The sequence below is a fragment of the Apodemus sylvaticus genome, chromosome 2, assembly GCF_947179515.1.
Source record: "Apodemus sylvaticus chromosome 2, mApoSyl1.1, whole genome shotgun sequence".
NCBI lineage: Eukaryota > Metazoa > Chordata > Mammalia > Rodentia > Muridae > Apodemus > Apodemus sylvaticus.
Genome location: NC_067473.1, coordinates 177,435,549 through 177,451,993, shown reverse-complemented (window position 1 = coordinate 177,451,993; position 16,445 = coordinate 177,435,549). Strand labels below are relative to the sequence as shown.

The following is a 16,445-nucleotide window of genomic DNA, read 5'->3' as shown; positions in this document are numbered from 1 at the left end:
TTATTAAGGAATTTTATGACAATATTTCACCTTGTTTTGAAAACTCTACTGAAACATACACCTGCTCATTAAGCTAAGTAATTCCAACTTGGCAGCGAGCCATCAAGATAGAATTACCGTGCTCAAAGGTGTCAATGTACCAAATTGAAACCTACATGCAGAAAGTCTTACCTTCCGGGATAATTTTCCTGGAGTGCCCCTGTTTTTCTGAAGATGAAGTTGAATGACAGCTTTATTTTTCTGAAATATTTTGTGGCTCCCTAGACAGTGATCCCTGGAGAGGAAGGAGGAGCATAGTCATATTTTACAAACTACTACACACTGTGTAGAGGCTTGCTTCCCTGAGGAGTCTGTGGCCTCACTTCCTTAAAACTTGCTCTGATACAGTCTGGTAATGGTAGCTGTGAGTGCATGTGCACACACATGTTTAGCCATACATATGTTTGTGTGTATATACATATATGTATATAATACATAATATGATATATGATGTTTGATGTAATATATAATGCATAATGTATAATGTATAATGAATAATGTATAATGTATGATATATAATATATAATATAATAAATATATAATTTATATAGTATATGGTATATAGTATATAATATGTAATACATAATACGTAACATGTAATATGATAATTATGTATTATGTATTATGTATTACAATTACATTATATTCTATATTCTATAATCTATATTATTTTATATTATATGTTATATGTTATTTGTTATATGTTATTATATATTATACTTATACATTATACATTATAATTTACACACGACACATGACACATTATACATTATATATTACATATTACACATTATATATTACACATGACACATGACATATGACATATTGTATATTTGTTTATGTAATGTGTAGAAATGAATGCTGAAAGAGGATATGCATCTCTAGTAATATATAACAACATACTAGAATTTTAATGCTTTAAGGTAGAAAATTATAAATTTTCTATTTACTATTTCCATTAATTACAAATGGATATATTAAATTTAAGGATACTCTATACACGGTTAGAGTTGGTTTCAGCCAGCCATCTCAGCATGCTGCTGCCACGATGTCTGTGGGACATTTTTTCTAGTAAGCAGAGTGATGTTTGGAAACAGCATATATTTTGCAGACATATTTACCAGCTCTATTAGATTAGGTATGGCAATTAAACTTAACTAACTTGAGTTAAACACTGTCTTTCTTAAAACTGATATGTTAATATCTAGATCAAAAGATTAACAAGAAAATTTTGTTTAAATGATTTTATTATTACTAATACATTTTCAGGTATCTGCATGCTAATGAGAGAAATAAAGAAAACGTGTAGCTCTTTGAGGAGCTGAGAGAGGGGAAACCATAATCAGAATATATTGCACTAAAAAATCTATTTTCAATAAAAAAGAAAAGAAAATTAAATGTAAGCCTTCATTTGGTATTTTGAGTGTATGAATCTGCATTGTTTCTTTCTGCCTCTCAACATTTTTTTTACCTGTAAATTTTTCTTCCAAATTCAAATTACATGATGGGAAAAATTAATTTAAAACATGCTGTATTAGGTAAAAATGGACCTTTCTGTGAGATGACGGATTGCTGCTGTCTCTCGGTATCAATTTTGTCATGTTGAAATAACACTTCATGAGTATTAAATATATGAGTTAAATACAGCACTAAAGTGTTCGCCGATTTGTTATTGTGATCTGTAAAATACATTTAAAATCATGTGACCTTTCAGTAGCTCCTGCTGTTCTAGAGGAAATGAAAAGAAAGGATAAGGAAAGCATTGAAGAGGAAGCACCTTCACTCTGACCAGTGCTGAGGAAGAGTGGAGAGACAGATGCTGTCATCTCAATTGAATGGAAACAAGGGTCACATTTTCAAAGAGAGGATTCTAGTTACTATAGGACTTCTTTTTCTTTTCTTTTTTTTAAAAACTGTAGTTTTTAGTTCTCTTGGGTTCAACATTTTTTCATTGCAGCTGTCAATTCTAGTTTCTCTGGCTATTGGTTATTAAATGGGGGTGGATGGTGCTAATGTATTCAGCTCAAATGATCCTGGTTAGATAAAAAAAAAATAAGTGACACATTATCAGAAAGAAAATTTCATGTAGTCATTTGGGGCCTTTATACTGATAACTTATTAAATATCTGGGACAATCTGTTTCTAACAGTATAAACAAGACAGTATTCTATTAACAGGTTCTAAATTATCTACAACTTTAAAACTTATTCTTGATTTTATGTGCGTGGGTATTTTATCTGCACGAGTATCTGTGCAGCAGTGTATCTGTGCACCATGGGAATGCTGGGTGCCCATGGAGGCCAGAGGAGGGCATCAAATCCCCTGGAACTGGAGTTCCAGATGGGTGTGAACCACCATGTGCGTGTTGGGAATTGAACCTGGGACCTTTGCAAGAGTAGCCTGTGCTCTTAGCCACTGAGCCATCTCTCCAGCCCCTCTTTATTATTTTCTATTGAGAATTTACAATTGTCCTTCTTATATATTCAGCTGCTGTCTTTTTAGATTTAGTTTAGTATATTGTTTTTCCTGACCTAGCATTGAGCTGTTTGGTACAGTGGCCTTCTGTACACTGACATTTATGTACTAAGGTTGGCTAAATTATGATTCACACCCTGCTAAGAAGGTTTGTCCTAAGGCTCAATAGGAAGTATCTCAATAACAACTGCCTACGTGTTGACCTAATACTTACACCTATTGCTTTATGAAACAGAAGAGCTGGAGATATGACACAGCAGTTAGAAACGCTTGCTAGTACTCCAAAGGACCTGAGTTTGGCTCTTAGCACTCACATCCTGCTGCTCACTGAGGCCTCCAACTGCAGTTCCAGGGATTCGGCCCCTCCCACTAACCTCCACCATCGCCAGCATACAGTAGGGTGAATATGAACACATATAAATGATACAGATAATATCACACAGATATATAAATGATCAAGTGAATAGTTTTAAATGTATGAATATATTTCTACATTTGTTTCTTTTGTTTTTTTTTTTTTTGCAACTTGTAAAAACAATATTAGGCAGTGTGATGTTTCTATTGGATCATATTCGGCTAGAGACAGTGAAAGAGAAGTCCAAGGCGGGCATGAAAGAACACTTAAGTAGGTGCTCTGTGGAGCAGGGCCAATGAAAAGGAAGAGACTGTCAATCACTGTTGGGGATTCTAGGTCTCAGAGAGCAATAGGAAGTTTAGCATGTCAAGAGAAAGAGAAAGGCATAGTTTGGCAACAGAGGTTGGCCCTACAGAGATCATGTCATAGAGGGTGAGCACTTAAATCACAATGTCAGCCTGGATGTCTAGATTTTACATAGCTCTGCTTAGCTTAGGTCTTGGGAATACTGTATAAAACTATGTTTGCAATTAATAGAATTTCTAGGATACAGGTGAAAGTTCATTCTTTTTTCTTCTTCCTGTCTACCAGTCTATCAAAATGTCTGCGTGTTCATTATTTATTCTCCCAATGAATCCTTGATCCTAGCTGTCTGCTTCTTGCTATCCTAGGTCCAGCTAAGCACACAGGTGAAGTTTCAGATGAACACTGAAAAGTTAAATACATGTACATAATCACCCTGTTTCCTATGCATAGATAGCTCACGCTATTTGATGGCGCTATTTATGTAAATGGGAATAATGAATAAACACAACATTAAAACGATATGTTAGCGGGCAGTGGTGGTGCACGCCTGTAATCCTAGCACTCTGAGAGGCAGAGGTAGGCAGATTTCTGAGTTCCAGGCCAGACTGGTCCACAGAGTGAGTTCCAGGACAGCCAGGGCTATACAGAGAAACCCTGTCTCGAAAAAAACAAATCCAAAAAAACCGAAAAAAAAAAACAAAACCAAACAAACCCCAAAACAAAAACCCATATGCAGATACTTGTATTTGTTGGGGAAAAGGATGACAGCAGAAGTACAGGTGTGAGTATTGATTCTCATCACAGTGGTCACACCTTACAAATCTACATTTGCAAGGGTGCTATATTTAAAATAAACACAAGCCACTGCTTTGTAGTTTAGTAAGGTTCAAAGGGTTATTATCTTTCTGTTATTTTGAGACAAGATCTGAGTGGCATCTTTGAGAAATGTTCCTCTCAGCTCACTGTTTGAGAACTTGGTCATTGGTTAGTATTCTGGTCAGTAAGGTTTGGGAAGCTTTAGCACATGGATTTTAGCTGTAGGAAGTGTGTCACTGGGGGTGAGTTTTGAGTCTTTATAACATATATCTTTCCCTCCCCCTCCTCTCCCCCTCCTTCCCCTCACTCCTTCCTCCCTCCATTCTCCCTGGATGTGATCATATGGGATGAGTCTGCTTCTGCTTCCTGTCCTGTCACCTGATCATTGCTGCATCCTTCTTCCCATGGCAGACTCTCTTTTCCTAGAAACATCAATGAAAATAAATCCTTTCCTCTTTAAGATGATTTTCTCAGGATATTTTAACACAGCGACAGAAAATTAACTATCACAGTCTCCGTTTCAAGACCAATCTGTTCTCAAAGTCATGGGAGTCCACGGGCTTCAACAACTCAAGGGGCTGGGGCTATATAAGCCACACTAACTAAATGTGTTTGTTCTCACATTTAAAAAAAAAACGTAGTTTTGGGTTGCGATATGACGCAGTGTGAAATGGTCATCTAACAATGGGGGGGGGGGGCGTCATCAATATCCAGTACCCCAGCAAAAGAAACATTCACCAAGTGTACTGTGAAATGTCGATACAACACTGGAAAAAACTATAAAGCTTTGATTTTCTGAATACTGAGAGCTAGGGCTACTGACAGCTTTTGGAACTTTTGGGGGCTGGGAGCAGGGAAGATTCAGCAATTTAGCTGGACTGTTAACACTTCCTCCAAGTAGGCCATTTATACAAGGTGAATATAGCAAAATATTAAAATATTAATGTGATAGTTAATATTGATCATCGCCTTGCCTGGATGTAAAATCAGCAAAAAGTAAAGTCTCTGGCAGGCCTGAGAGGAATTTTCCGGCTTAGGTTAACTGAAGTGGGAAGTCCTTCCTAAAGGTTGGTGGGTGGGTGGGACCACTGCACAAAGCTGGGGTCTCAGATTGTGTAAAAAGGTGAGTGCTAGGTGGGCACCAGGGTTCATCATCTTCTGCTCCCTGACTGCCGGAGTCACCTCATGCTCCTGCACCTTAGCTTCCCCGCCTTTGGACTGTGTCCCATGGAACTGTAAGCCGAGGCAAACACTGCTTTCAATTGCCCCTTGTAAGGTGTTTTGTCACAGTCAGCAGAGCACAGATAAAAACAAATGACATGGTGGACACTTCTGCAAACCAGTGCTACGTAGTCACTGTTATTTCTCTTTCAGGGGAACATGGATAGTGAACATTAAATATCTCAAGGACACAGTAAAAGTTTAAATTCCAAACCCTGGGCTGACAAGCGGGAGTTAGTTAGCAAAGGGTAGTCAGTCAGGGATTTGAATGGAAGTACTTCCTTAGGGTGTAAGTTGACACCTAAGGCTTTCACTCAGTAGGAGTTTTATTTGTGTACTCAGACACTCTGTTTTTCTGATTACTTACATCTAATAATAAGTAACTATCCATCATATTCTTCATGCCAATATGGTTTTATTCCTTAGTGTGAAGAGCACACACATACTATATTTAGCTTAAAATGAAACCAACTAAATACAATAAAAACTTTATTATCTCAGAGAAACATTTATTATCTTGGTGAGAACTCATTTGCAACACCTTTGCTATTTATTAACACAGACAGGACAATTAAGTTGTAACAAAACAATCTACAGAAATGGAGTTACCAACCACACAGAGGCAAGAAACTTCATCTGTGATGCTAACGATTTGTATCCTCTACAAAATTATATACCAGGCTCTTCTCAGCCTGCAGAATATTGCAGTTCCTTCCCCAGGAGAGCGGGCAGATATTTGAGTCTATATCAAGGTTTCATTTGTTTCTTCAACTAATCCCTGGAGAAGAGAAACACTCTGTAGACCTTACTAATCTAAAACATTCAAGAACCAAGACTAAAATAGCACGTTCAACCCTTACCAAGGTTGAGTTACTACGGAGTGCCAACTTTCTCTGTCAAACTATTTTTTTTAAATCAGAAAACCAGGCTGTTTCAATGTCAACTCTAATAGAAAGAGATTCGATAATTATTAGCCTTAGTAAATAGTGATTTAAAGTAGCAGAAGTAATTCGGTATCAGCATACTGGCTGTTACATGTGTATGTATAATCAATGTAGCTCTACTCAGAGTTAATTTCTAATGTCTTCTTCCAAATGCCTTGCAATAGGTTTGTGGCTCCCTTTACCAAATCTGTAGGTTAATGATGTTTCTCCCTGTTAATATCTTTCAGATCCTGAGCTGAAGTACGCTGTGGTCCTTACACACAGCACACAGGACTAACTCCCAGCAACCAGCGGTGTTCAAGATCACTGGAACTCAAATGCAAGCCTGTTGCATGCTGCTATAGTTTGTCAGTTAATTGTTACGAAGAGCTACTACAGCTAACTTGAAAATTTAGAAAAGGCACTGGAAACTGTAGCAACTCAAGATTCTTGTATTGGCTGAGGGAAAATATGTTCTCAGCTGTAGGAGAGAACTCAGTGATAACCTGTTCCGGTTGATGCTGTGACATCCTGGGAGCTGATGAATTAAAGTGTTTAACCAAGATTCTAAATGTGTAACAGAGTCTTTACACATGGTAAAAATAATCAGTTCTTTGGTCTGCTAAATGAAATTCTCAGTTTCGTTGAGGAGGAAACAGACACACGGAGGCTACCTACAACCCAGTGTTTGCTGCCTATTAATGTGATATATTGGCTGAAACTGTACATGGCTTACTCTTGTCCCTACTGCAGGCTACAGGTTTACATTTGCTTCGAATACAAGACAATCACACCCTGCAGGCAAATGCTTAACTGCCAAACTCATGCAGATGATCTAAGATAAACTAAAAGTGTTTGTAAAGGGAAAGACGTCAAGATTGTTTAAAATTCTCATTAAGGTGACTTAATGTATTTTTTTTTTGACACAGGGCATCCTATAGCCCAAGCCGGCCTTAAATTTGGTTTGTAGTTGAGAGTGATCCTGAACTCCAGATGCTTCAGGCTCCTCCTCCCAGTGAGCCAATAGGCCTGTCTGAGATTTAATTTTTAAATAGGATTTTCTTATTGCAAGAAAAGGATTTGGGGGCTGGAGAGAAGCATGGCAATTAATAACACTGGCTGCTCTGGCAGAGGACACAGGTTCACTACCGAGCACCTACATGGTGGCTCACAATCCACTGTAGCTTCAGCGTTAGGGGACCGGATGGGATGCTATCTTTTGGCCTTCCAGGTTACCTGCACTCACGTACACATATTGACCCACAAACACACAGATATTTACATAATAAAAAATGAAAACAAAATGAATATATCCTTTCTGTAAAGAGATAAAAAGAGGCTCTCTGGTGGGAAGTCCAATCAATCTAACCAATGTTGATGCTGAATGAAGAGATCTATGCTGCCATATTAATTCAAATTTAAAGACATATTACTCCTCAAACCAAGGCTTCCAGTTACTACAGGATTTGATTTCAATTCCTCAAAAATATTTTTTAGTCTTCTGGGTTCTAGTATTCCTTGACAATAGTAAACAATAAGCAATGTCTGTTTTGTTTTAATTAAGATAAATTTGACTGTAGTATAATCATAAAGTTAACAAAAAAGATATCCGGTTTCTCCATGGGAGGTCCTGTGCTTTCCCACTGGCAGAGCAGTCATGATTTATTCAGCAAAAGCTTTGAAATAGATCCATTGCTATTGTTTCATGCAGTAGGGACTGAGGAGAATTGTTATTTTTCAGATGGATTAGAAATTAAGACTGCAAGATCTTTGAGAGAAAAATGTTAAAGTTCATAGATGCATGGTCAGAAAAACTTGCATTTTTCATAGAAGCTAGCCTCCAGACAAAAGGCCAACACCAGGCAGTAGTGTTCTTCTACATGGATTGTGAATGGCCTGGGAGGAAAAACCTGTGTGAGATATTTCAAGTTGAAAGGAAGGTCCAACTCTCATCACTCCAGAAGGAAGACAGACACAGTAAATAGGGAATAGGTCTTCAACCTCCAGGTGTTGAGTGCAACCCTCCCCATCCAAGGATAATTAAATCTCATGCTTCTTACTGCGGGTTACAGCTGATGAGTTTGATGGTGTCAGAAGGCAGGATGAGGCCATGTGAGGTGGATTGTGGGGAGACCTCTCTCCATGATTATTACACTGGAGGCCAAGGAGCGGGAAGCTGGTGAGAGGCTTTAATGTTTTATGAATGAACCAAGTGAGTTCCGTCTCTCAGTTGCATTTCTACTTCATTCTGATGTCGATTTGCTGATTCAACTATTCCCTATCTATATAAATATAATATAAAATATAAATGAATATTTTATATACTAAGCTTGTATGGGATTAGGGTAAACCAGAAAAAAGTTTCTGTTATGATTCTTGAATTTACTCTCAATTCATAATATAGCATATTATATAAAATTTCATTTTAAAGGGACAAGGAAATTTGACAACAGAGGGTAGGTAGCTGTGATGGTTTGTTTGTCTATGCTTGAGCCAGGGAGTGGCACAATTAGGAGGTGTGGCCTTGTTGGAGTACATGTGTCACTGTGGGTGTGGGCTTTAAGACCCTCATCCTAGCTGCCTGGAAGTGAGCATTCTGCTAGCAGCCTTCAGATGAAGATGTAGAACTCTCAGCTCTGCCTGCACCATGCCTGCCTGGATGCTGCCATGCTTCCGGCCTTGATGATAATAGATTGAACCTCTGATCCTGTAAGCCAGCCCCAGTTAAAGGCTGTCCTTATAAGAGTTGCCTTGGTTTTGGTGTCTGTTCAAAGCAGTAATGTTGCAGGAAATATTTAAAAAGTAGAAATGGCCATTTCCTGTGCTTGTGCGTCTAACTCTCTGCCCTGGAGGCCTGGCCAGCCATGAACTGGTAAGCAATGGCCGACCTGTTTTTATCTCATAGAGATTGGAGATTCACTGGTCCAGAGCTCCCAAAACATCTCCACCCAGCTTGCTAGATTCCCAGTGGCAGGTCACTACCATGCCAACCCTGTGCTTTAAACCCCCCATGGCCTTTGTGGTACACATCTGGCAAACCCACGCTTTGCCACTGTACCTTTCTCTCTTGAACCCAGATGAGCTACTGTGTGAAGGAAAATGCAACACAAACTTAGTTCAGAAACAATAGTAACTCAATCTATGGGAGCAACAACTAAAACGTAATCTTGTAAGTGTTATTAAAATCTGATTCCTCATGTGGTAAATCCTTGAGGATCCGCATGATAATAGAAAACTCTAGCAGCTGCATCTTAACCCTGTGTTGTCCCAGTTCCTACAGGAACTCACTCTGTCCTGCTTCCTCTCTTCTTCCATCCTATCTGGAAGTCCTGCCTACTCACTCAGTGATGAACTCCTTTATTCATTAGGGGATTGGATCACAAGAACAGCACCAGCACAAGAACAGTAAAACCCTAAGACCTTTGTCTTTGTCAACACAAAGCAATAATCTTGTAAGTACACTGTAGCTGTCTTCAGACACACCAGAAGAGGGTGTCAGATCTCTTTACAGATGGTTGTGAGCCACCATGTGGGTGGTGGGATTTGAACTCATGACCATGACCTTTGGAAGAGCAGTCGGTGAGAACATACATGGAATGCAGTTACTGATAAGTGGATATTAGTCCAGAAGCTCTGAATACCCAAGACACAATTCACATATCAAATCATTCCCAAGAAGAAGGAAGGAGGGGGCCCTGGTCCTGGAAAGGCTTGATGCAGCATTGTAGGGGATTGAGGGGGTTGATTGGAGAATGGGTGGAGGGAAGAGGGCTTATGGGACTTATGATGGGGGCGGGGGAAACCGGGAAAGTGAAAATCATTTGGAACGTAAACAAAGAATATAGAAAATAAAAAAGAGAGAGAAAGGAAAAAACCAATAATCTTGTTTTCCATCGTGGAGTTGCTTTGTTTGATGCTGGTTAAGCAGAAACTTGCAAATGGCAGCTAAAAATGCAGTAATACAATGTGAAAGTTCCAGAGGGAAATTTAGTGTTTTTTACTGTTGTTCTTATTTCTGTCTCTTTTCCTAGTCTGCAGGAGCCTTGGTTTCCCCAAAGCATGGTAATCCTCACTGCTATCAATGAACACGCATTCCTGCTCCTGTGTTCTTCATCTCCATTGTTTTACGCTGAGGACATTTCCTCAGCAGAACTCCATAGCTTCCTGTATCCCATCTTACCATCTCCTCCTGCCTTGTGTTCATGGTGGTCTCTTGGTGCCTTTAATCCCACCATTCTCTAGGTCCTTCCTTGTCAGCTTGTGAACATTTCTCCGATGCCCCCTATGTGCACTTCCAAATCTCCAGCTCATCCTTTGCATCCAAGCCACCGTGCTGCCTGGCCTTTCCCAACCCCTTATTTCCAAGGCAACGTTTTAAAGCCTACACATTTCCATTTTCCAGCTTATATTATTTTTTCAATGTATATGAGCATTTTCTTACTTGTGTTTAAAGTCAGTGTGGAGATGGGTGTGATATCCAGGAGGCCAGAAGAGTATGATGGGTTCCCTTGGCAATAGAGTTATAGATGACGCGAGTTGACATGCTTGTTGGTGCTGTGAACTGAGCCTGGTCCTCTACAAAAGCAGCCAGTGTTGGTGCTCTCAGCCACTGGCTAAGCCCCAGCCCCACCCCCAGCATACTTCCTTCTTTCTCCTACAACAATGGCACTCACCTTACTCTTACTGACATCAGCAGGTAACTTCCCCACACCACCTTTACTGCTGACTCATTGTTCTCTCACACACCTTCAATTTCAGTCTTTATGGCACATTACTTGGTATTCAGGACTTTCTTTTTTCTCATGACTTCTAAGCTATCCTCCCATTTTAAATGGCTTTTTCTCAATTTGCCTTTTCTGATCCTCTTCTTCTTGTTATCATTTAGGTATAGATGTTCTTAAGTCTTTTTTCTGGTCGTATTTCCTCTGTGATTCAGCTCTTAAAAACCAATGCTTCCCATAGGAGAGAAGATCTTAATTATGCGTAATAATACATGTGCCAGCTTGAACCAGACACATCATAATGCTTACATGTTTCAGAAGAGCCTGCTCTGCATGACAAATATATGGATTTTGACTGGAAGAAAAAAACAGCTAAAACTGCTTCCACAGGTTTTTCCTGTTTTCCTAAAATCACATTTGGTTACTACATATTGAGTGTCTCTCAGCACTGAAATATTCAAATGTGTCTTTAAATTGAGACCTAGGCTAACAGACTAGATATGCAATTGGGATCCAGCATTTTGCTGCATACAGGAAATGCACATCAATAACAAAGACAGACCACTTCATTAAGAAAGACAGATACTACTTCAGAGTAAAAGGCTAGAAAATACTCTTCTAAGAAAATGGTCCAAAGAAACAAGCAGGAGTTACCATTCTAATATACAATAAAATAGACTTTCAGCCAAAAGTTATCCAGCAGTATGGGAAAGGACATTTCATATTCATCAAAGAAAAAAAATCCACCAAGAGAAAATCTCAATTTTGAACATCTTTGCCCCAAATGCAAGGGCAACCACATTCTTAAGAGAAACTTTACTAAAGCTCAAAACACACATTGAACCCCACATAATAATAGTGGGAGACTTCAACACCCCACTCTCACCAATGTACAGGACATTGAAACAGAAACTAAACAGAGACACAGTGAAACTAATTGAGATTATGAACCAAATGGATTTAACACACACACACACACACACACACACACACACACACACACACACAGAACATTTTACCATACAACAAAAGAATATGCCTTCTTCTTAGCACCTCATAGTACCTTCTCCAAAACTGACCATATAATCGGTCACAAAACAGGCCTCAACACATACAAGAAGATTGACATAATCCTGTGAATCCTATCAGATAACCATTGACTAAGGCTAGATCTCAATAACAATAAAAAACAACAGAAAGCCCACATACACATGGAAACTGAACAACTCTCTACTCAATGATAACTTGGTCAGGGAAGAAAAAAAGACAGAAATTAAAGATTTCTTGGAATTCAATGAAAATGAGGACACAGCATACCCAAACTTATGGGACACAATAAAAGCAGTTATGAGGAAAATTCATAGCACTAAGTGCCCCCGTGAGGAAATTAGAGAGATCCTATACCAGCAATTTAACAGCACACCAAAAAGAAGCAAACTCACCCAAGAGGAGTAGAAGGCAGGAAATAGTCAAACTCAGGGCTGAAATCAACCAAATAGAAAGAAAGAGAACAATACAAAGAATCGACAAAACCAAAAGCTGGTACTATGTAAACAAGCCCTTATCCCCTAAGGAAATAGAAGAGGTCATTAAAAACCTCCCAACCAACGCAAGCCCAGGGCCAGATGGAAAACATTTTACTGAACTTCGTCACCAGTATTTGAACAATTTGCTTTTGAGCTTGCTTTTGACTGTTGATAGTTATTTTGGAAGAACAAAGTATTAGTGAATTTTATGTACTTTGAGGCTATGGAAACTTTACCCAATATAGAGTCCTGCCCAGGTGTTTATTCTTTAAACAGAAGTTGAATACTGACTTTTTCCTTTGTGTTACTATCTGCTGTATATGCTCAGGAGTGGTATGGCTGGGTCCTCAGGTCCAGTTTTCTGAGGAGCTGCCAAATTAATTTTCCAGAGTAGTTATGCCAGCTTGCAATGCTACCAGCAATGGAGAAGAGTTCCTCTTTCCCTACATCCTCACCAGCATCTGCTGACACCTGAGTTTTTGATTTTAGCCCTTCTGAATGGTGTGAGGTAGAATCTCAGGGTTGTTTTGATTAGTATTTCCCTGATGACTAAGAATGTTGAACATTTCTTTTGGTGCTTCACAGCCATTCATGTTTCCTCAGTTGAGAATTCTTTGTTTAGCTCTGTACCCCATTTTTAAATAGAGTTATTTGATTCCCTGGAGTCCAACTTCTTGAGTTCTTTGTATATATTGGGTATTAGCCCTCTATCGGGTGTAAGATTGGTAAACATCTTTTCCCAATCTGGTAGTTGCCATTTTGTCCTATTGACAGTGTCCTTTGCCTTATAGAAGCTTTGCAATTTTATGAGATGCCATTTGTTTATTCTTGATCTTAGAGCATAAGCCATTGATGTTCTGTTCAGAAAAATTTCCCTGTGCCCATGTGTTCAAGACTCTTCCCCACTTTTTCCTCTGTAAGTTTCAGTGTATCTGGTTTTATGTAGAGGTCCTTGATCCACTTGGACTTGAGCTTTGTTCAAGGAGATAAGAATGGGTTAATTTGTATTTTTTTTACATGCTGGCCTCCAGTTCTACCAGCACCATTTGTTAAAAATGCTATCTTTTATCCACTGGATGTTTGTAGCTCCTTTGTGAAATATCAAGTGACCGTAGGTATGTGGGTTCATTTCTGGGTCTTCACTTCTATTCCATCAAGTGACCGTAAGTCTATGGGGGTCTTCAGTTCTATTCCATTGTTCTTCACGCATATCTCTGTACCAATACTATACAGTTTTTTTTTTAATCACTATTGTACTGTAATACAGCTTGAGGTCAGGGATGGTGATTCCCCTGAGAGTTCTTTTATTGTTAAGAAGAGTTTTTGCTATCCTGGGTTTTTTGTTATTCCAAATGAATTTGTAAATTGCTCTTTCTAACTCTATGAAAAATTGAATTGGCATTTTGATGGGGATTGCATTGAATCTGTAGATTGCTTTTAGCAAGATGGCCATTTTACTATATTAATCCTGCCAATCCATGAGCATGGGAGATCTTTCCATCTTCTGAGATCTTTCTTTATAGACTTGAAGTTCTTGTCATACAGATCTTTCATTTGCTTGGTTAGAGTCACACCAAGTATGTAATATTATTTTGTGACTATTGTGAAGGGTATTGTTTCTCTAACATCCTTCTCAGTATGTTTATTCTTTGAGTAGACGAAGGCTACCGATTTGTTTGAGTTAATTTTATATCCAGCCACTTGAAGTTGTTTATGAGCTTTAGGGGTTCTCTGGTGGAATTTTTAGGGTCACTTAAGTATAGGATCATATTGTCTGCAAATAGTGATATTTTGACTTCTTCTATCCCTTTGACCTCCTTTTGTTGTTTAATTAATTGCTCTAGCTAGAACTTCAAGTACTATATTGAATAGATAGGGAGAGAGTACACAGCCTTTTCTAGTCCCTGATTTTAGTGGGATTGCTTCAAGTTTCTCTCCATTTAGTTTGATGTTGGCTACTGGTTTGATGTATATTGCTTTTACTATGTTTAGGTATGGGCCTTGAATTCCTGATCTTTCTAAGACTTTTAACATGAAGGGATCCTGAGTATCATCAAATGCTTTTTCAGCATCTAATGATATGATTCTGTGTATTTTTTTACTTTGAGTGTGTTTATGTAGTGGATTATGTTGATGGATTTCAATATATTGAACCATCCCTGCATCCCTGAGTTGAAGACTACTCAATCATGGTGAATGATTGTTTTGATGTGTTTTTGGATTCAGTTGGTGAGAATTTTATTGAGTATTTTTGCATCAATGTTCATAAAGGAAATTGGTCTTAAATTCTCTTTCTTTGTTTGGTCTTTGTTAGGTTTAGATATAAGTGTAGCTGTGGTGGCTTTATAGAATGAATTGGTTGGTGTTTCTTCTGTTTATATTTTGTGGAATAGTTTAAAGAGTATTGGTATTAGGTCTTCTTTGAAGGTCTGATATAATTCTCCACTAAAACCATCTAGTCCTGGGGCGTTTTTTTTTTGTTTTTTTTGTTTTCTGTTTTTTTTTTTTGGGTTGGGAGATTATTGATGACTGCTTCTATTTCTTCAGGGGTTATGGGACTGTTTTATCTGATGCCGTTTTAACTTTGGCACCTGGTATGTGTCTAGAAAATTATCCATTTCATCCAAATTTTCCAAATTTGTTTAGTATAAGCTTTTGATCTTATGATCTTTTGAATTTCCACAGTTTCTGTTGGTATGTCTCCCTTTTCATTTCTGATTTTGTTAATTTGGATATGGTCTCTGTGCTCTCTGGTTAGTCTGGCTAAGGGTTTATTTATCGTGTTGATTTCCTCAATGAACCAACTCCTGGTTTTGTTGATTCTTTGTGTAGCTCTCTTTGTTTCTACTTGGTTGATTTCAGCCCTGAGTTTATCTCCTGCATCTACTCCTCTTGCATGTATCTGTTTCATTTTGTTCTAGAACTTTCAGATGTGCTGTCAAGTTGCAAGTATATACTATCTCTCCAGTTTCTTTTTGGAGGCACTTTTTGAGTTTTCTTTTTGAGTTTTCCTCTTAGCACTGCTTTTATTGTGTCCAATAAGTTTTGGTATGATGTGTATTCATTTTCATTATATTCTAAAAAAATCTTTAATTTCTTTGTTTCTTCTTTGACCAAGTTATCATTGAGTAGAGCATTGTTCAGCTTCCATGTGTATGTGTGTTTGTGTGTTTTCTGCCTTTTTTTTTTTGTAATTTAAGGACAGCCTTTGATAATGGTGATCTGATAGGGTGCATGGGATTATTTCAATCTTCTGTCAAGGCCTGTTTTGTGACCAATTATAAGGTCAGTTTTGGAGAAGCTACCATGGGGTACTGAGAAGAATGTATATTCTCTTGCTTTAGGATGAAATGTCCTATAAATATCTGTTCGATCCATTTGGTTCATTCCTTCTCTTAGTTACACTGTGTCTAGGGTGTTGAAGTCTCTCACTATTATTGTGTGGGGTATGATGTGTGTTTTGAGCTTTAGCAAAGTTTCTTTTATGAATGTGGTTTCCCTTACCTTTGGAGCATAGATATTCAGAATTGAGAGATCATCTTGGTGTATTTTTCCTTTTATGGCATGAAGTGCCTTCTTTGTCTTTTTTTTTTTTTGGCAACTTTTGGTTGAAAGCTGCCAAATTTATTCAATATTAGAATGGCTACTCCAGCTTGTTTCTTGGGACCATTTGCTTGGAAAATTGTTTTCCAACTCTTTACTCTGATGTAGTGTTTGTCTTTGTCACTGAGGTATGTTTTCTGTATGCAGCAAAATGTTGGTTCCTATTTATGTATCTGGTCTGTTAGTCTATGTCTTTTTATTGGTGAACTGAACCCATTGATGTTAAGATATTAAAGAAAAGTGATTGTTACTTCCTGTTATTTTTGTTTTTAGAGGTAGAATTATGTTTCTGTGGCTATCTTCTTTTGGGTTTGTTGAAAGATGACCTTCTTGCTTTTTCTAGGGTGTAGTTTCCCTCCTTATATTGGTATTTTCTATCTATGATCCTTTGTAAAGCTGGCTTTGTAGAAACCTATTGTGTAAACTTGTTTTTTTGTCATGGAATATCTTATTTTCTTGT

At 38.1% G+C, this 16,445-nt stretch overlaps 1 protein-coding gene across 3 annotated transcripts in view; it reads right to left on the bottom strand.

The window, feature by feature from the left end:
- Pik3c2g (phosphatidylinositol-4-phosphate 3-kinase catalytic subunit type 2 gamma) overlaps nt 1–16,445 on the bottom strand; it is a 311,639-nt gene that overhangs the window by 278,644 nt on the left and 16,550 nt on the right. For all 3 annotated transcript variants that reach the window (XM_052172749.1, XM_052172750.1, XM_052172751.1), the window contains exon 5: nt 172–274. In XM_052172749.1, coding sequence (XP_052028709.1) covers nt 172–274 — 103 coding nt within the window. The remainder of the gene's footprint in view (nt 1–171; nt 275–16,445) is intronic.